This window comes from Juglans regia, chromosome 13 (assembly GCF_001411555.2).
Source record: "Juglans regia cultivar Chandler chromosome 13, Walnut 2.0, whole genome shotgun sequence".
Lineage (NCBI taxonomy): Eukaryota > Viridiplantae > Streptophyta > Magnoliopsida > Fagales > Juglandaceae > Juglans > Juglans regia.
In genome coordinates this window covers 16220084-16240648 of record NC_049913.1, presented here as the reverse complement: position 1 = coordinate 16240648, position 20565 = coordinate 16220084, and the positions used below count along the sequence as shown (strand labels likewise).

Here is a 20565-nt window from a genome sequence, read left to right as displayed (position 1 = left end):
TTAAAGAGCGGCTAGACTAAGATCTGTACAGTGTTGATATAGACATATGCTCTTTGAGAAAGAGAAATTCACCGTAGCATGTGTTTCATACTACATGTGTTTATTTGACCATATGAGTAAGTGAGTAAAAGGTTCCCCACTTTCTCACTGTGTGAATCTCATTTTTTTTAAAATGTCATTTACTTTTGACTATGTCACGAGATGGAGGTTGTGCTGTCTGCTACTTTGGCATGCTGTCTATGGCCATGATTGATACAGTCTAAAAAGGCAATGCTGGGAAAGCGGTTCAACCAAAATTGAGTGATATGAGTGCAAAAAGAAGACTCTTTGATATCATATCTTCGATAGTGTTTGCTGACGTCAAACTATGACGCTACATTTTGGTAGCGGCTAAGGTTGTGAACACATTGAAATGATTTGGAGGTAATCAAGCATTGTTCTGAGTTTTTTAACTCAAGAGGGTTCAAAAATGCTTAATCTTGATATGGTCGAATGAGTTTAAGATATAACCAGACACTTTAGAGATATTACTATGCTGGTCTTCTCTGGGAGAGATTTGATGTATGTACTCCTACCTTTCTACATATTTGCTTGGTAGTCGCATGACCTATTTACTTGTATGAACAAGATTGAGAACATTAGAGAGATGCATACCTGGGGTCATGCCCACTGTGTGCGAGTGGGAGATATTAGATGGAGGGGCGCCCACGTGGGGCAAACCCCCTCCTTTACTTCATTGTAACGCATGGCTTTAAGCCATGCGTTATTTGCTTGTAACGCATGCTGCCATTTAATTTGGCAATTGAAGGCTGGCCTTTAGGCCAACCATGTGTAGGTGGACTATAAATAGTCATCCTTAATTGATTTTTTGAACCATCTGAAATACACAAAAACTATCTCTTTTTTGTTCTCTTGATAAGATATTTAGGCTGTGGATTTGTTAAGTGTTACTCTAGTTTTATACTACGTAGTACACTTTGTCACTAAGAGGAAACGCTTGGGATTTGTCAATCTAGATAAACTTGTGGAGTAATTTTATAAGCTGAACTTGAGGTATTTTTCCGCTGTGCTTTTTAACACAAAATATTTCACTAAATGGAGCCAGGTTATTTTCAAAATATTTTCAAAAATTTATAAAATATTTTGAGAATTTTAAGAATATTTTTTAGATGATTAAGTTTTGGAAATTGTTAGAGAAAAATTTCATATTTTTGTTAAAAAATAATAAGTTTTGTATTAAAGCTTGTGAAAGTGAATAGATAGAGTTGAAAATTTATTTAAATATAATTTTTTAATAGTATTCTTGTTTTAGAGGTTTAAAAGTTAATATAACTTTTGTGTTTAGATAATGATGGGATGAAAAGTTGAAAAGAAAAAATTGAGATTTGAATATGTTTGGTTTGATTTAAGAAAAAAATTGAAAATGTTTGGTTAAAACATACAATCAAATTTTGCCATACAAGTGATATGGAGAGATATGTTCTATACACCAACTTATAAATAGAAATACTAAGATTATAATAAAGGGGCAAGAGGAGTTTTTATGTTTTATTAGTTTATATATTGTTAGTTATTACTATTAATTTTTGCTTTTATTTTCTTGATTAAATTTCATCAAGGGCATTTTAGAAATCTCACTTAAAAAAACTCATGTATTGCTCCCTTACCTAGAATATTGTTAGATTTTAATGTATGTGGGGTTGCAAATTGAGGCAGTGTGGTAGTTTGAGGTGTAACGAATGCTTGGTAGTTCTCTGAAATAAAATAATAGTTTTTTTTTCTATGAACTTTCTTCTGACTTTTGTTTTAACTCGATGTGTTTAGATAAATTTAAAAATGAAAATATTTTATTATAAATTTGTAAATGAGTCGTGATTAGTTGGTGATGTATGAGTCAGATCACGACTAAGGCTGCATTTGATTGCAAGACTCAGTTAAGTCCAGTCTAATTTTAAATTGAATCTAATATTCAAATACTCAACTTTCAAATTATTAAACTCATCTCAACTCAAAATTTCTTTACACGTAAGACTCACAATATTTTTCAACTTAACACATCTTTATACGTTGGGCCCACAACTTTTTTCAACTTCTCATAAAAAAATATTAAACTCATCTTAACATCCAAACATACTTTAAACTCAGTTTAGATGGATCTCACATAACTTCCTCCACAACTCAATTCGCTATTATTCATAAAGAATTGAATTTAGCTCAACATTCAAACGCAACCTAAATATTCATAACTCAAAAGGAAGATTATTTGGTACATACATGGAGTGTATTGCCAAGTAAGTGGTAGTAGTTGAAACCACCAAGGCGGTAGCCCACACGTTAAAATTAGGGGATCCTTCCTGTATTTGTTTGAGGTCATAAGTTTGAAGAGGCTTGTCTTAGTAAAACTTGAAAACCAAAGTCTTTGGGAGCCTTTGAGTGCTGACACCTTGGTGGGGTTGCAGTAATGTGCTGTTCCACCCAAGGTCAATAACTATTACTCAAACCGAACATGCTCGTAGCGAGTGGAGATCCTTATAGTCACGTCTAAAGAAAAAAGTAATACTGAACCTTTTACGATGCAGCACAACCAATAGGTTTTATTTTTATTTTTGGGGAGGGGATGGGAGAAATGAAAACAGAATTGTTACTTCTTTTTTTCCCCTAAGAATTTAACTTTCAATTAGGACATAGTGTGTATTAAAACATCCAATAAAACATCCACACGTGAAGATTGTACTATAGAATAAAAATAAAAAGTGCACCTAATGAAATGTATTAAAAAATTTAAAAATTCTAAATATATAAGTACAACTATCCACTTATCTATCACGTGATCCATCCACTCAAAAAAAAAAAAAAAAAGTAGTTGGAGTAGGTCGATCACTCAGAGTGACCCCATAGGTAGCTTGACTATATTGAGTGGTTTTCTAGCCCGGCAAAAACTAAGAATTTGAGAACCGCCCATGAGGAGGCTCGGACCACCCTTCGGACGGTGGAATTTGTTTTATTTTTTGGGGCTTGTTTGGAAAGTAAAAATATAGATTATTTCATCACATCTCATTTTAAATTTTTTTTTCTAAAACATCACTCAAATATCAATATTATTTAATTATAAATCATTAATATTTTCATATAATCGTTATAACTTTTTTAAACTTTTAAATAAAACATAAAAAATAATATATTTTTTTTAAAATTTAAAATAAAAATAATATTAAAAATTTATATTTTAATTTTATAATAATTTCACTATATTTATAGACCATTTTACTATCATGTACATAATTTTTACCCTATCTCCTTATCCAGCCATTCTCATATCTAAATAATAGGAGGATAATGACTGAGTTTTTAGAAGAGGATTGGATTTAAAATTCATATCAACTTATTTTATTTCATTATTATAATTTTTTTAAATTTTTATATAAAATATAATAAATAATTCAATTTTTTTAAATTTCTATATAAAATATAATAAATAATTTAATTTTTATTTTATTATTTATAAACTATCTCAACTCATCTTAATTCATTTATGAATCTACGGTACTTTTTTCAAATTTGTGTAGCTTGATTTTTTTGGGGACGACTAGGTACTATTGCCATGTTTGTCTGTAATCAACGGAAAACTGACGGTACAGCTTTGTTCGCATCAGGAGCGTAAAAGGGACCTATTCACTTCCAAGTTATTGTGGCGACTCTCCACTTGTTTGATAGTTGGATACTACGTTCCGCATCATCAAACAGTTTACGCGGAGGCTGGCGCACTCTTTTTCACATTACATTGTATTATCTTCTCCGGAAAGTCAAAACAAAGGGGGGAAAGCTGGAAAAAATGTCAATGACTTGTCAGATTGAACTTTGCAAGCAGCCCATGCGAATGAGAATAGGATCCCACCATTCTTAATCGTTGTTTATATAACTTGCCTGTGTACGTTACGGAGCCAAACCAACCAGGCAGCGGTTTCAGAAGTCGAGAGCGAGGAAAATGGATCTTGGTGTTGGAGAGCTTGGAACTCCGGGGAATTCGAAGCCTCACCAACCCAGCGGTCAAATTTCCCATTTGGCTCTGGATATCGGAGGTGATTGTTCAGCTGCCTCCCCGTCCCGAATTTTATGTTCTTTTGTTTTGGGTCTCTGAATCTATATTCAATTCCCATGAATCCGTTGTTCTTCCGTGTGATTGTTTTTGTACTTGAAGAATTTTTTACGCTTGGTCCACATGCCATAGTTTTAAATATGTATGTCTTTCAATTCCTTGAATCAGTTTTTTGTTACATGGTACGTCGATTCACCCTAGTCTCATTTGGCTCTTAATTTCGTCCCTGTTACCGCGTTTGTAATCTGCTTCTTGCTTGTTACAGCGATTTTTGGGTTCGTCTGTATTTTCGTCTTCAAAATGGATTATTTCCATCCGTCTAGTTCTTTCTGAAATATTTCTTTTGTGCGAGAAAACATTGACGATTAAGGAAATGCAATTTTTCTTTGTATGGAAATAACATTTGGTGTTTTTGGGCAGGATCTCTCATTAAGTTGGTGTATTTTTCAACATCTGATGATGTTGATGATGAGACTGGGAGGTCAGCTACGGAGAGTCTCAGTGTTTATAATGGTAATAAGAAATATCCGGTTCTTAAAGGGAGGCTTCATTTTGCCAAGTTCGAAACGACCAAGATATATGATTGCTTAGAGTTTATACAAAAGAATCAGCTTCATCTTGGTGGTATGTGTGCACTTACCTATTATTGCACCGTGATCGAACTTATAGTACATTTGGAACCATGTTGAAAGAAGAGTGTGTGAATTAATAATGGAAACTATAAACAAGCATTCCTGAACTAATCATGGGAATGGTCAAGGTTAGCTGGGCTGAGTATCGAGCTTGACCTGAGTTCAAGTGTGACTCAGCATGTTTGTAATAACCTTTCCAAGCTTGTTTTGTATTGCTTGAGCTCAAGCTTGTTCATGGACAACCTAAGTTGATGAATCGTCCTCATGCATCATTAAATGCGTGTCAATATCTCACAATCCAAATTTACTGAGGCAGCATACTAATTACAATAAGCACTATAGCTTAGATGATTCTTTATTGTTTGTCACTGGCTTTTACATTGTAAACTCTGGGCAAGTTTCTTTGGAAATTCCTTGAAGCTATCTAAACTGGTCATGGTCTAATCTACTTGATCCAAGTTCTGATCAAGATTGGCAGATAAACCCGAGCTTATCTTTGATTGGTTGAAGCAATTTTAGAAAGCTGAACCTGCTCTGTTCGCCATAGATTCAACGTGCTTAACTGCCACAGGTTGCTTTCACATCAGTTTTTATATTTATTCCTAAAAAGACGTAGTATTACCTGCATTTTTCATTTGAAATTTTACTTAAGGCGGAGCATATTATAATAGTCCGTGCTTTTCTTAGAAATAATCGTGTTAAGTAGTCATTCATTTTATGCAAACCTATTTTCTTAAGCATTCCGATCTTTTAATCTTACGGTGTTTCTCCTACTTCTGTTCATTCTGGTTAAATTTGAAAATGAATATAGGATGCCAGCATCTCGAGGCTTCTCCAATTGACAAGGCCGTAATTAAGGTAAAAATCATTCTTTTAAATGCTATTGTTTTGAAGTAGTTGGCTCAAATTAGTTTATCTTTTTCTTCTAATTAATCTAGATGGGAGTTGCATATCTTTATGTTATATGTACATGCAAAACACCACAAGTAATTCTTATGCAAAAGAAAAAATGGATCAATTTGGATTGAATTTCATGAGAACCTTGGGTTTATGGTATACACTTCTGAAGTATGCAAACTTATTAACTACTGCCTGTCTCTGTGAAGGCCACAGGTGGTGGAGCATACAAGTATGCAGATCTCTTCCAAGAGAAGCTTGGCATTTGTCTTGACAAGGAGGACGAAATGGACTGTCTTGTTGCCGGAGCTAATTTTTTACTCAAGGTAATATTTTACTTAAGGTGGGACCCTTATACCACGTAAGAAATTTGGTATGTGCTACTTATTTTCTCTCTTTTAAAAGCGAAGTCCTCTCATCTAGTACTTAGTCTCTTGCCTTCTATTTACTTTGAGCACTATTATTCTGATTCATCTGAAATACACACCCTTCCTAGCAAGTCCTCACATAGACACTTGCACACAATTGTTTTCATTAATCAAACTGGTAATTGTTTGGAGGAGGGGAAGAGGTGAAGAAACATTTGTATTGTGATAAGTGTAAAACTGTTATCAATACGAAAACTCTCTTGATCATGTTTTAAACCAAGTAGTTCATCGCATCTATTTTCTTGTTTGCCTTGCCAATTTCCTGGCTGATAGCTTCAACTGGCACTTTTTTTTTTTTGGGTAGGGAATCCATCAAGAAGCGTTTACATACATGGATGGGCAGAAGGAATTTGTACAAATTGACCATAATGATTTGTACCCCTACCTCCTTGTTAATATTGGGTCTGGTGTCAGCATGCTCAAGGTATTCTGGCCATGTCACTTGCTCCAGTACCTGGATTAGTTATATGTACTTAAATTATTTGATCATAATGATTTGTAACCATATCCTTGTGAATTATTTCTGTTTTCTGTTTATATAGGTGGATGGAGATGGGAAGTTTGAGAGAGTGAGTGGAACAAATGTTGGTGGTGGAACATTTTGGGGTTTGGGAAGGCTCTTAACAAACTGCAAGAGGTAATTGACATCTTTGTTCATTATATGATGATTTTCTTATTATATAGCTTATAAATCATTGAAACGTTTTCCTGTCTCAGTTTTGATGAGTTGCTGGAATTAAGTCATAAGGGAAATAATAGAGTAATAGACATGCTCGTGGGGGACATCTATGGTGGAATGGACTATTCAAAGGTGAATTCTTGATAGGCAGGTTGTTGCTCTAGTTTAGGTTGCAAGAGCTTGCTAGTTTTTGTGTTCGAATATTTGATTTGAAGTCTGATTTAGTTTTCCATGTTATGATTGTTAACAGTCTTTATCCCTTTTTCTCCCCAATGCTAACAGATTGGTCTTTCATCAACAACTATCGCTTCTAGCTTTGGCAAAGCAATTTCTGATAGTAAAGAACTTGCAGATTACAGACCAGAAGATATTGCCCGGTCCCTGTTAAGAATGATTTCAAATAATATTGGGCAGGTCAGTCATAGCAGGACAGATTTCTTGTTTGCCATAAATTGAATATTCAGTGTGAAGTAGTGATACGTCTTTACTTTACGGAAAACAAAGATTTATGAATTACCTTTATGTTGTGTTAAGAGGTTGGAGATCCTTTTGGACTAGGGCAGCCCGCACCCCGCTATCCCGCCCCATAGGGAGAAAGCCCAGTGGGGGCAGGGGGCAAGCTGACCCTAGCAGGAAGTATGACTATTGTATTGCCTTGGCCTCCTATATAAAGGTTGGCCTAGGAGGTCAAGACAATCCAAAATACAACTCTAATGAGTTTAAAAACTATTATATTAGTTTTAAAATTTTTTTGTATTTATAAATTTTAATTTACAATTTAAATTATGTTATAATTTGGGTTTAAAAAATATTTTTGGACCTAGAAATAACTTTAAGACCGAATGGGGGGCATGGGGTAGTATTGGCTTGGGCAGGGGGGCGGGGCAGATGAGATGTTCGTCTTTCAACCCCGCACCAAGCGGGCATGGTGCGGGGAAGGGTCCACCCTGCCCCGCACCATGTGGGTATTCGCCCCTATTTTGGACCAACACCAGACATTTCTCTATATATTATATTTGTTAAGCTGTCCCGATCCTCCTAGGCAGCAGTTGGCCATCACTCCTGGCCAGTTGGTTCTTTTCATCTGTAGCAGAAGCTTTGAGCTAACTATAATACCAAACCAGCCAAGATTTTTCTGTAGAAATATATTTTCATCACAAATTTCCAAATTCTGAGGTAATGTATTTCTTGCTTACATCCAACGTCTTGCTCGTAGTGGGAGTGAATAGCTAAACTCCTGAAGTCACGTATGCAGTAAAGAACAATCCAGTCAAATTGGCTATTTAAAATTAATACTTATCTAGTAAGGTAGAGCCGTTTATGTTTTATATATCATTCTCAAACATTGAAATTATCTCATTTTTCCAATAGGGTATCATTGTCAGAATTTTAGCATTTCATCCCATGTTTAAACAGTTCTTTCTTGCTTATTATTTTTATGAGTTCTCCATTTGATATATTTTCTTTTATGCTTATCAATTTTGAAGATTTCATCTACATACTAAACAATAGTATCTTACAGCGTACCTCTCTCTCTCTCTCTGGATTAGTGAGTTACAGCTTATTATGTAGCACGTGATGAAAAGTAGAGAGCAGATTGTCTGTCAAAATTTCTGGGTGTATGAGCATGTGATGGGACATATATCACCAGGCTTCAGTTCTTTCATCTCCTACTTTCATGTTCTTACCGTAACCCCTAGTATTTTGCCAACTTTCAAACTTCTCTAAAGTGTCCCTTTTACTTGGAAGGTTCAAAACCTTGGATTCAGGTTATGATATTTGACCGTGTAGCAAACCATATGGGATGAAATCTTAAATTATGTTTACTAATCCGGTATCCTTGCTGTACTCAACACATTAGGCATTTTACCTTTCATTTATTTCCTACTAGATAGGTGCAGTTTAGGTTCAGTATTTCAATTTATTTGTGCATGCATTCACAAATAGCAGTCAGTCTGAAATTTTTTAGAAGCAGGCCGGTGTCCTCAGTTTCAGTTTTTTGTTTTAAAATTGTAATGGGGTCCTGCCCCTTCATAAGGGGATTGTACGAGAATTGAGGGTTGAAAGCATAAGCAAGTTGATATCTCCTTTGCCATGCCTGGAGATGCAAAGAACTTAGCAACAGTTTTTTCCATTTGCTAGGCATCCCTTAAAATGCAATCTGTAATCCAGTATACATCTTTGTCCAAAAGAAATTGATAACTTATTGTCTCTATTTTTTGTTGTTTTATTTAATTCCTCCCTAATTTAATATACAGTCACTAAACATATAATATCTTTCATATCATTTCTGATATTATTTCATTTTGCCCTTTTACCATCAGATCTCTTACTTAAATGCACTCAGATTTGGGCTGAAGCGGATATTTTTTGGAGGATTTTTCATTCGGGGTCATGCTTATACCATGGACACAATAGCTGTTGCAGTTCATTTCTGGTAAGCATGACACTGTTTGTTTTATTGGTCATACCTCACATATAGATCTTCCATGTTAAAACAAATCCTGAAATTCCTCCAATCAGGGCACCCAAAAACATGACACTTAGTGCTCAACTCTTGGAAATAAACGATTCCATTCTTTGAATCATAGCAATTTTAGGCACTATTATGTTCTTACATAAAGGAAGTAAAGAGATCCGTAAAATGTTGCCCAGAAAAAATAGTGGAAAAAATGTTTTTTCATCAAAACATGACAATGACCCCATACATGCAACAAAATTTACATTCATTGCCCTGATAAATTTATTGTGTTAATTTTTGGGTGGCGGATTCATCTTGCTCTTCCAAGCAAGGTTACGAAGTTCCCTGCCTTGATTGTTTTCCTATTTCTATTATTTCCATATTTTTAGAGGTTTTGAATATTTAAAAAAATGCCATTTCTATTTTATCCTTTCAGGTCTAAAGGCGAGGCTAAAGCAATGTTCTTGCGGCATGAAGGATTTCTTGGAGCATCGGGTGCGTTCATGAGCTATGGAAAGTGTGGCCTTGATGACTTGATGGTCCAGTTAATTCAGCAATTCCCATTCACTGCTTCTCCTGCAGGAGATACCTGATCTTGCCCACTAACCGAGGAGAGGAAATGATTGAGAATGAAAGTATAGAGTGTAGTAGTGTCTTTACATCTTAGAATTTGGAAAGGTTTCCTCTATCTGGCTTAGAAACGGGATATGCTCACAAGGCAATGCTTGGTTGCCTGTATGCATCTCAAGCAAGTCATAGAGTGAAACTTGTGCAATGTGTAACATAGTATAAAATTATTGTAGGAAAAAGTATCCGGACAAGAAAATTGAAGGGGGAGAGAGAGAGAGAGAGAGTAGCAGCCATAATTGAACAAGATTACTTTGCCTGATTGTTGATGTATCTCTGTCTAGGTTTTGTAGGATTATATGACTCGTAACTTCTGTTGTTTAATAAAATCAAAATGGTTTACTCTCGATCTTAGAACTCCAGTCTCATTTGTCTCCATGTTCAATGACATGATAGACCATGCTAGATTGCTAGCACAATGGGTTCCTTCTTAACCACAAAATTTCTCAAGATAGACATCCTAACCTAGTGTACAATTGCATATTTTCTGCACTAGAAACTCATGGGTGGGTGCGAGACCCTCGTTTCGTTACACAAATAAGATAAGATGAGATGAAAGTTAAAAATTAAATAAAATATTATTATAATATAATTTTTTAATATTGTTTTTGTTTTGAGATTTGAAAAAGTTGAATTGTAAAGTCCCGTCTGGATACAAAAACACTCTCAACTCATCTCATCTTATCATTATAACTTTTCCAAATTCTCGTACAAAATATAATAAATAATTTAATTTTTTCAAATTCTAAAACAATAATTATATTGAAAAATAATATTCTAATAATATTTTATTCAACTCATCTAAAATGAACCTAAAACCATCTTATCTCATCTCACTATCTAAACCAACTTATTTTATTCAACGTTTTTAAATTTTAAAATAATAATAATATTAAGAAATAATATGCTAATAATATTTTATTCAACTCATCTAAAACTATCTTATTGTATTTTGTGTGTGAGTTTGAAAAAGTTATATTGATTAGATTAGAAGGTTTGTATAACCAAACGAGACAACTTTATTTAGTAATAATTCTTGAGAAAACTCAGCTGAGATTTCGGAGAGGGTGACACAATGTGGGTTCTGATCCATAAATGATGTTGGATCCACGTATAGATCTCTCTTTGGAATCTAAATCTTGGATGTTCCTAAGACTCTAGGGGATCCACATGCATTAATAAGTTGCTTGTTATGAAGGTTTGAAGCGACTCAAATAAAACATTATCGTATAAATATTGTCTCTAACGCTATATGGTTTGTGTCTTGACAGAGGTTAGGGGAACACTTGAAACGAAAGACAAAAAGAACACTCGGGAAGTTAATAATGATAACCAAAATGGCTAAGAATTTTGGGAATATCCAGCGTCTATTTGGAAATGGCAGTAAAATCTTATAGAGCTAGCAAAGTAGCAGTATATTATATTTCGAACTTCAAATTAAGTTCTTTTGCTGCGACAGTTGCCAAACAATTCAGGAACTGTTAGAATCATACGGGGTGTTCGAATTATGTATCATTATCAAGTTCAGTTCGGATTCCATTTGTTCAGAGTTATGTTTTACCATGACAAGAACATCTCTGTTTGTTAATTCTCCAGAAAACCACACAAACACACACACACAAAAAAGAAAAACCGCCTTGATGCAAACTAGCTAGCTGAAGCATCTCTAGTTCTAATTGATAACACAAATGAAACAACACGTCGAAACTTCTGATAGTTTTCGATGGATATATGTTGTTATTATCAATCATTGCTAGAAAACTCAGATACCAATTACAGCTACAATGTATATAGATAAGTTGATAACGAGAAATTAAACACAAGTTGATCAATTGGCAGTTAGAAGCCTTCTCTGGCCTTGCTTTGCATTTCTTCTATGCAGTGCCCATCTTTCTTTAATATCACATATATTATTATGGGCTAGGCATTCATCAAACTTTTCCTTGGATGTTTCAAGCTCTTTACCAGAATTTTCGGGGCAAAAATCTCCCCTAATTCTGGCAGCTTCAGCAAGCAGATCATTTATCAGCATCTCTGTTGTCCTGGAGGTTATTCCCCTGAGATACCAGGAGATGGGTGGTGGTGGAACAAGGGCCGGTTGTATCAGTTGCTCCAAGCTCACTTTTGAGCCAACCCTTCCTTTCCCTCCCGTACATGCAAAATAATCTTTCCATGTCTTTGGCTTATGGGGGAAGCAGATTTTTTCATCGACAAACACAGGATCTACTGTCCAGCACCCTTCGAATTTTTTCATAAACCCTGTCTTCACTTGCTTGAATTTCATCTGACAGCCAAAAGGGGATTTTCGCATCATGCGATATACATTGATGAGCTTACAAAATCAGCTATTTTTCTAAATGCTGATAAACAAGGTACTACATATTAACATGATGGAACTTTACTATTGTAATGCACAGACAAACTAGATGAATGTGACATCAGTTGAGTATAACAAGATCATTTTCCAGAAAACAACTCCAGTTATGTATAAAGATGCACACAAGCTTGATTAGTTTCTTTCCAATACCTTTTGGTAGGGGACTTTTAGGATGTGTTTCCATCAAAACAAACTCCAGAAACAGTCTGTTTTCTTTGTACTGAAGAATCAGAAATCCATTATCTACAATGGATTCATTTGATGGTGCCAGGAACATGAATTTTCCAAGTACTAAATGCAACCACAATAAAAGCTTCCGTAGATCCCCCGTGTCTAAGATGACCCATTTTATAAAACACGAAAAGCCAAGTCTCACCCCATGCAGTGTAACTTCCCATCCCAACCAACCCCCCCCCCCCCCCCCCCCCCCCCCCCAACACAAACACAAGAGCAACAACAACAATAATAAAAGCGATTCCTTACCGAGTGATCTTCTCTGTTTTGATCTACTAAAACATGAACCGATATGGTTCCTGACCACCAAAGAAACCTCCATAAGGCTGCTTGCTCCACTTCTACCACCTGCCTCAGACCTTCATCGACCAAAACCTTTCTGGATATTACTTCCTAACAAAATTAGAATCTCTATGAGAAGGTAAGCCTTTTAAACTAGGAAACTAATTGTACAATAAGTGTGAGAAATAGTGAGATAAAAAGCCCACTATATATTGAAGACATTATTATAAGTAAAAAGAATGTTCAACCGCACCATATTAGACTTCCCTGCGATAGGTGTCACTAGTAGAATATGAAAGAATTAGTGTATCAAAGATACCACTTACCTTAATATTCTTGAAAACCCTCTTATTTTCAGGGTCTGTCACAATATTATATACTGCATCTGGAGGCAACCCAATATTAACTTTTACGTTGAGGTTGCAAAGAGAACCTTTTGGTACACTGACCTGCCAAGAGTGATATTAGAATCCATATACTACAAGAATTTGATGGAACTCAGTGTGGGGACCCAGAGAAGCTATCAACTCGACAAGCATATCCAAGCCACAGATGCAACAGGTTGAACATTGGTAAAATACTCCAGTTTCTGTTTCAACATTCTTTTCTACCCAGCCAGTGTTTTTATGAGGCAACTAATACCGATCTAAAAGCGAGTATCATATTTTCATCCCGCATGCTTCATGTCGAACTGGATTTATTTACTGGCATAATAATATATGAAAGTGCAGTGACAATATTAGTTGTGTTAGAAGTTGACTATTAACAAATTTTCAAACGCAGATCTCAACTTGAGTAATGTCACAACTCGGTTTTTATTTTTTTTATAGGTGTCACAATTCCTGAGAAAACTGAGTTGGTACAGAACATTTTTTTCCTGCTTAACTTGTTCTCACCTTTATTTCTGGAGGTTGATCAACCCATGATGGATTTTCACTCCATGCTAGCATCTGCTTTTCCAGATCAACTTCCCAAGGAGTAGATGATCTTTTCTCCTTTCTTAAAGCAGGGGTCCCCCCCAATTTTACTCCTTCCATATCCTTTGCTAACCTTTGGAAACGAGACTGTGACCAAAAAGGAGAGTTTTTTACAGCTTACCATTAACATTAACAACCGGCAATCCAATTTAGGCTCAAATGAGATGACCAACCTTGAGACAATTCTGAAGCGTGCGAGGGAGCTGAACAAAAAATGCAGAAAATGCCGAATCAAATGCCTTGAAGGGTCCATTTCCCTTGTCCTGGTGGACTCCTACAGTTGTTTTCGAAACCTCTGTCTCACCCATTAAATTCTAGAGTCGTTTGCAAAATGTTAGGTATCAATGTCTCATTTTTTGACAACCATACACAATTAGAATTGAAGACGGGTTTATCTTGATCATAAACTAATAACCCTGAAACGTGGATATATTCTACTGAATTACAATTTAGACAGCAATCAAACACACACAATTATAAGAAGCAGCCAACCATTCACCATTATTTTTACATCCCCCAAGGCCCGAGCATCAAAGACAAAATTGCAACAGGACTGCGTAGGAGTCAGATAACCCAGCATTCCCCATCATGGTTTGCAGCAAATTGAAATTTAGTTCAACAACACACAATATCTAGCATGAATCATTCAAGATTACAATAAAAGAAACACATAACTCAGAGATAATCAGCAGCAGAGAATGACCCAGAAAAGGCAAGAGAAATCCAGAATAAATGAATACTGACTAATCTTTAGCAGGGAATCAGATTGAATAGATTCAGTTACGGAGCGGGTTTTTTCTTACAAGAATATCCCGTTCCACTGTAGGCTCCAACGAAGCTGATCCCAGATTTGCGAAGGGATATGGAAACTTTCACAATTACCACTATTTGTGATATTTTCACAAAAATAATATTGTTTTCTGTTCCCTTGAGACTCAAATGCACGTGATGGACATGTTGTAAGCAAAGTGCGTGGAGACTGGAGACCCACGGGCACATCAGCACCCTCTGAAAAGAGGTTCATTTTTTTTTTTCCAACTAGGCAAAGCCTATACTTTATTGAAACAAAAAAGCTAGACGCAGTCGATTTGTGCAAGCGCCATGCAAATGTCGTTGATGTGAAAAAATGAAAACATCGTCATTTTTATTTTGTTTTAATTTTTCGCAATTTACCCCCATTTCCCCAGCTCTCCCTCCTTCTCTCTATGTTTCGACCCCTTCTTTCTCTCTGTGTTTCACCCCAGCTGTCCCTTTCTTCCTTCGTCTCTGTATCGCGGTGAAACCCCTTCCTTCCTTCCTCTTTGAGACCTCCCTGTTTCTCACCCCAACTACCCTTTCCTTCCTTCGTCTCTGTAATTTTTCTCACTCGAAGCCCTTCCATTTCCTTTCATCCCGAGTTCTCACCTCTCTCGAAGATGACCTAGTAGACCTCCCTCCCTCCTAACCCTAACCGAGCCCATTTCCTTTCATCCCTAACCCTAACCCTAACCCTAACCCCAACTCTAACTAGCCAATTTTCCTTTCTCTCATCCTGAAATTCAAATCCAGTCAATTTTCCTTCATTTGGAAACCCTATTCTTAAAAGAAGGTGATCAAGGAACAAGAAAGAGACTCGCCCCTGTCCAGTCTAGGTTGAAGGCAAGTATACATCCTTTTTTATTATGCATTACAAAAACGTATAATATTGTCTTGGTCTTTCTTGGAGATCAATGTACGTGATTAAAGAACAGGAAGACTTTTGGAAGGACCCGAAATTTCCTCATCAAATTGTATGCATGCATGTCTTATCCAATGTCAATTTTGCCTATTAATACATTAATATTAATTCTTGCTTACTAAAATAAAAATATCATTCTAATTTGTAAGTAAACATGATCAATATTAAACTGAATGAAGTGGAAAACAATATTTAATATTATTCGTCATATTCTTAATTATCAATCGTTTCTCATCTCAAAATATGATATAAAATAATAATTGTCATATCACGTTACTGTAAAGGATGATATAAACTGAGGGATGATAATTAAAAATGCATGAATCACATTTTACGTCTCATGAAATAATTAATTGGTTAAGCAATTTCACACGTGTCCACACATTCTTTTTTTATATACATATACTGTGAGATTTTTCCCATCAAAAAGTTTCGAACCACTAGTACAACTAACTTTAGGGAATCCAAAACCAATTAATAAAAGTCAACGCACAAATATTAATTATTGTTAATCCTAATTCCTATATATGCTCATATATATTATTTTCTTAGTCTATTATTTGCTTTTGTTTTACTTTTCAACTCTTGGAGTTTGGAGTTTTTACTAGTAATCATGTTTGGACTAGTGAATAGGTTGTACTTGTGATCATATACATGCACTGTATTCCTTTTGAATACTTGGATCACGATTGGACTAGTGAATGTAACGTGCATTATTAAGTAAAAAGACTACTTAGTTGTCTTTCAAAAGCTTCCACAGATCTTTTTTTTCCCTTTCTATTTTTGTTTGTTTTAATGTTTTTGACAGTAACAAAAATTTGGGTGTATGATTCTTATGAAGCATCTTCTGTTACAGAAGGAGTAGTATGGTTAGCATTATTTTCTTAGTCTATTATTTGCTTTTGTTTTACTTTTCAACTCTTGGAGTTTGGAGTTTTTTCTGGTGATCATGCTTGGACTAGTGAATGAATTGTGCCTTGTACATAGGTAAAATATTTGTTCTTTGGCTCTATTGTTTGATTTAATTCGATAGTAGTTGTGCTTATTTTTCTTAAGTTCCATTCTCCATGGATGATTGGAATGTTGAACTGAAAACTGGCTATAATATGACAACCAGTGCTACACTGTTCAATCTAGAGTAACTTTTATTTATTTATATATTTCCCTTTCTTTTTGTATTTGTTTTAATGCTTTTTTCAAAACTGCTGACTCATGTGAAACTGGAGTCTCAGCAAGCAAGCATCAATCTCAATAACAAACAAGTACCAAGCAAGCCTAGAGACCCATTGGGACCTTAATTGGTCTCATTTTTTGGACTTGGACACAACTTCAAATTTGGTTTAGTGAATTACACCCACTTCTAGAGGCGCATAAGATAGAATATGAGTATCTTTGGGAGAGTACAAATAACTAGCAAAAAATAAGAAATAATTTTTTGCAAGTTATTATTTTGAAACAAAAATACAATGTTCATCTGTTTTTGGAAAAGAACCGCTACTTTGTTTATTCAACCTTGTGGATGATTTAAAAAATCTTTCATGGAATTTCATCTCTGCTACTTTGCTAATATTTTTTGATTTTCTAGTTGACTTCTTAAACATGATGATTTACTAGAAAAAATAGATGATTGGTTTATGTGTGTCTTTTGATATGTGTCTTTCCATTGTGATTTTGGTTCATAATGTCGTCATCATCACTGTCTTCTTCATCATTTGGCAAACGTACTTTGACATCTCCCTTGTGCTTCTGTGAGGTTGAAGCTATATTGAGATACTCAATTAATAAGGAAAATCCAGGACGGCCCTTCTTACGGTGTCCAAAGTACAACACAAAGGTAACTACATGACTTGTAGTGTAACGCATGTTTAATGAATTGATTAATATTAGTTACGTCTAACATTTGAATTGTTTTTGTGTGCAAATATCAGGGATTATCACACTGTAAATATTTCAAGTGGGCAGATAGTGATCAATGCATAGAGCTACAAGAAAGAGAAAATGAACTGTCAAGGAAGGAGGAAGAGCTCGAGAAGAGGGTCAGCGATGTCGAAAATAAAGTAATTGAGCTCCTTAAGATAGTGGATGACATTAAGAAGATAGAAATGATGCTATATAGTATATCTGAGGAGATTCGAAAAAAGGAGTTGGTGCTTCTTAAGAGAGAAGCTATCCTAAGGCGTTCAAGCACGCTATCCCAATTGTACTTTGGTCTTTTTGTAGTTGTTTGTTGTTATTTATTGACTTGGTAGTGGTTTATGTTACATCTTATTCTGAATTTGTAGTTTAAGTGTTATAAGTTATTTAGTTATTAGATATATATAATTAAGTGTTATTAGTTATTTAGAGAATTGAATTGTAGTTTAAGTGTTATAAGTTATATAGTTATTAGATTTGTATAATTAAGTGTTATTAGTTATTTAGATAACTGAATTTGTAGTTTAGTTTGAATTGTAGTTTTCCATTCTAATTACCAGCAATATTTAAAACCGTGTATGTAATGATTGCTTTGTGTAAAGATTGCTTTGTTTATGTGATGTAAAGATTGCTTTGTGTATGTAATGTAACGGAATCTAGCTAAATGGAAAAAGCGGGACTGCTTTGTGTAAAGATTGGTTTGTGTATGTAAGTGAAAGGAATCTAGCTAAATGGAGAAAGCAGTAGCGCTATGGTTGGCCAAATGGATTATTCATCACTATAAGCAATGTAAGGATTTTCCCTATTAGCTACCACTCAAGAAAAGAACGTTGCTCTTAAGGGAGCATGACTCTGCCAAATATACTTCCATGGGATATAGCACATTAGGGGTGTTCATTCGGATTTGGATGCTAAAATCTGGACGGTTATCTGCCCGGATTAATCCGGATTTAATCCGGGCGGATAACCGGATTATGACCAGATTTAATCCAGGTTATAACCGGATAAATCTGATTTTTATTTTATTTTATTTGTTTTTAAAATACTTTAAAACTTAAAAAAAAAATGTTTGTATAGCACTTGTTTTTTTTTAAAAAAAAAAATTTTAATACCTTTAAATTGCCCAGATTGTTTTAAAAAAAATGCACCAAGCTCCAAGAAAGTGAAATGCACCTGCAAGGTGCCCACTAATATCCCGGCAAAGGAGTCCCAACCATTGAGAAGCTAGATTGGCAATTCGGAAGCAAGAAGAAATATAAATCAGTTTAAAATGTTATGTACCTTAAAATGAGTAGTATCATAAAGAGAATTTAGTTAAACATTATCAACCAAAAGTTTTAACTACCAGCATGGAGGGGTTGTGCAATGGAGTACATGCACATTTAGAAACCAGCTTGCCAACAGAACAACTTGGTGCATGCACACATACACGAATGGTATGATACTGAGCTAATTTGTCACTGAATTTAGTCATTGAATGAAATGATTACCATAAAGGGGGTTTGCGGAGGGAGATAACTATAACTTGACAGTTGAGAAGTAAATTTTATACATGATATTTTGCATTTGAGTCCTGAATTTACAAATTTAAACCTTTAAAAGAGAGAAGCATGCCAAAGCGGTGGCAGTACAATCCAAAAATCTATCCCAGTTTTGCATTCTCTACAAAATCTTCAACCCCGTTGATATGCTTACCAAAGCTTGCTAAGATCCAGGTTAATCCTCTGGATGACCCCCTGCCTGGATGCATAGCTCATAAGAAAATATGACTTATGTTTAATGGCAATTTCAATCACCATGGGTATTTGGTATCCCTTTTATGTAGGTTCTATTGTCAATCAACATTCATTGAGGCCAAATATAAATTACTAATGAAAAGCAATAAGCATGAGAAACAACCTTCCATTAAATCACAACTAACCTTTGGGATCATACCTTGCAGTTAGTGGCATCAAAATCTGGACCAAGCAATTCCAATGCCTTTTTGTCATTTCCACTCCCATACTCATACATAGATTGTGCAAGCCCAAGTACACGGGGTGTTCACCATATACATTACAAGGCAAATTCAATCAGCTCCAAGAAAAAAATAGAAACAAGATAAACTCATCATTATAAACTCATCATTATATGGACTGGTTTAGTGGCTTTTCCCTCTATAAATAGATCACAAGTTTCCATGCATAAAAATAGAAATAATTTTTACCCAAAAGAGGTGTCAGAATCTCAGATGTGCATTCTGAAACTACCCTAATCTCTTTGGATCAATAGATTCAATACTATCTTGTTTTCCTCTTAAACATGAGATCAAATTTACTTGCTGATAATAAACTTCTGCCACCTCTGCTTTTCTAATTATAAATCACACAAGCTTTTCTGATTGTATCATCATACAAAACTTACTCGAATAGCAAGTGTTTACAATTCAAACCCCATATAAATTTGGAAGTGCATCAGGTGTGTAGATTTTTGTAGTGCTCATAATTTTCATTCTTAAATTATTTGCATCTTTGGTGTGTTTTTAAATTATTTGCTTTTCTGTTGACAATGTAGATCATTCTTAGGTAACAAAACAGACAAACCAGATTCACATATAGCATAGGTCCTAAGATAGAACAAAATGGGTTATCATCTTGGGTCCTAGGTGAAAACAGATACTCACCCTTCAAACCTGAACACTATGTATTATGTAATCTAGAAACTCGTTTTTGAGCTTCATCTTCCAACAACCCTATAACTGGTGATCTTAGATATATATATATATATATATATATATATATATATATATTGATTAGGACTTGATCCATAACTACATGACCTATCACAACCTTGTTTCTACAGCATTCTTGATACGGTAGGTCAAACATATATCCCTTCTAATTAGATCAATCATTCAATATGTCATGGCTTATGGGATTTCAGATAATTCTAATGCATAATATAAACACACTGTCAAATGGAGAAGAACACCACATTGTTGTTTTTTGGGTCATTAAGTGACAGCAAAATACTATAAAGATTTTGTTCTTCATGACAAAGAGTTGGGAGATGTAGTTGAAAACTCTATAGAGTTCCACTTACAAATTTACAATGTTTCCTAGATAGAACTAACTAGAGAAGTTAAAAATGAGTGTGCAGGTATCATGATGTGCATTGTGGCTTGTTTAGGTGGTCCATCTCCCTTTTGATGGATATGTTGGAGCTATCTCCTAATTATAATAATGTGTTAATTATAGCACACACA

The 20565-nt window shown here is 35.0% G+C and overlaps 2 protein-coding genes across 2 annotated transcripts; one reads left to right on the top strand and one right to left on the bottom strand.

Annotated features, from left to right (window-relative positions):
* The first annotated feature begins 3691 nt into the window (after positions 1-3691).
* LOC109013681 (pantothenate kinase 1) lies at positions 3692-10003 on the top strand. The gene is made up of 10 exons (XM_018995846.2): positions 3692-4079; positions 4517-4720; positions 5540-5586; positions 5835-5951; positions 6358-6477; positions 6596-6690; positions 6771-6864; positions 7015-7146; positions 9057-9169; positions 9630-10003. Exons 1-10 carry the CDS (start codon positions 3986-3988, stop codon positions 9784-9786), a joined length of 1173 nt encoding a protein of 390 aa, XP_018851391.2. The 5' UTR covers positions 3692-3985; the 3' UTR covers positions 9787-10003.
* A 1402-nt stretch (positions 10004-11405) lies between these two features.
* LOC109013683 lies at positions 11406-14552 on the bottom strand. Its single transcript, XM_035684919.1, has 6 exons — positions 14494-14552; positions 13864-14004; positions 13610-13777; positions 13040-13162; positions 12681-12824; positions 11406-12104 (listed from the first exon to the last, which is right to left on the bottom strand). The coding sequence occupies exons 2-6, from the start codon at positions 13996-13998 to the stop codon at positions 11649-11651; spliced, it is 1026 nt and encodes a 341-aa protein (XP_035540812.1). The 5' UTR covers positions 13999-14004; positions 14494-14552; the 3' UTR covers positions 11406-11648.
* Positions 14553-20565: the final 6013 nt, after the last annotated feature.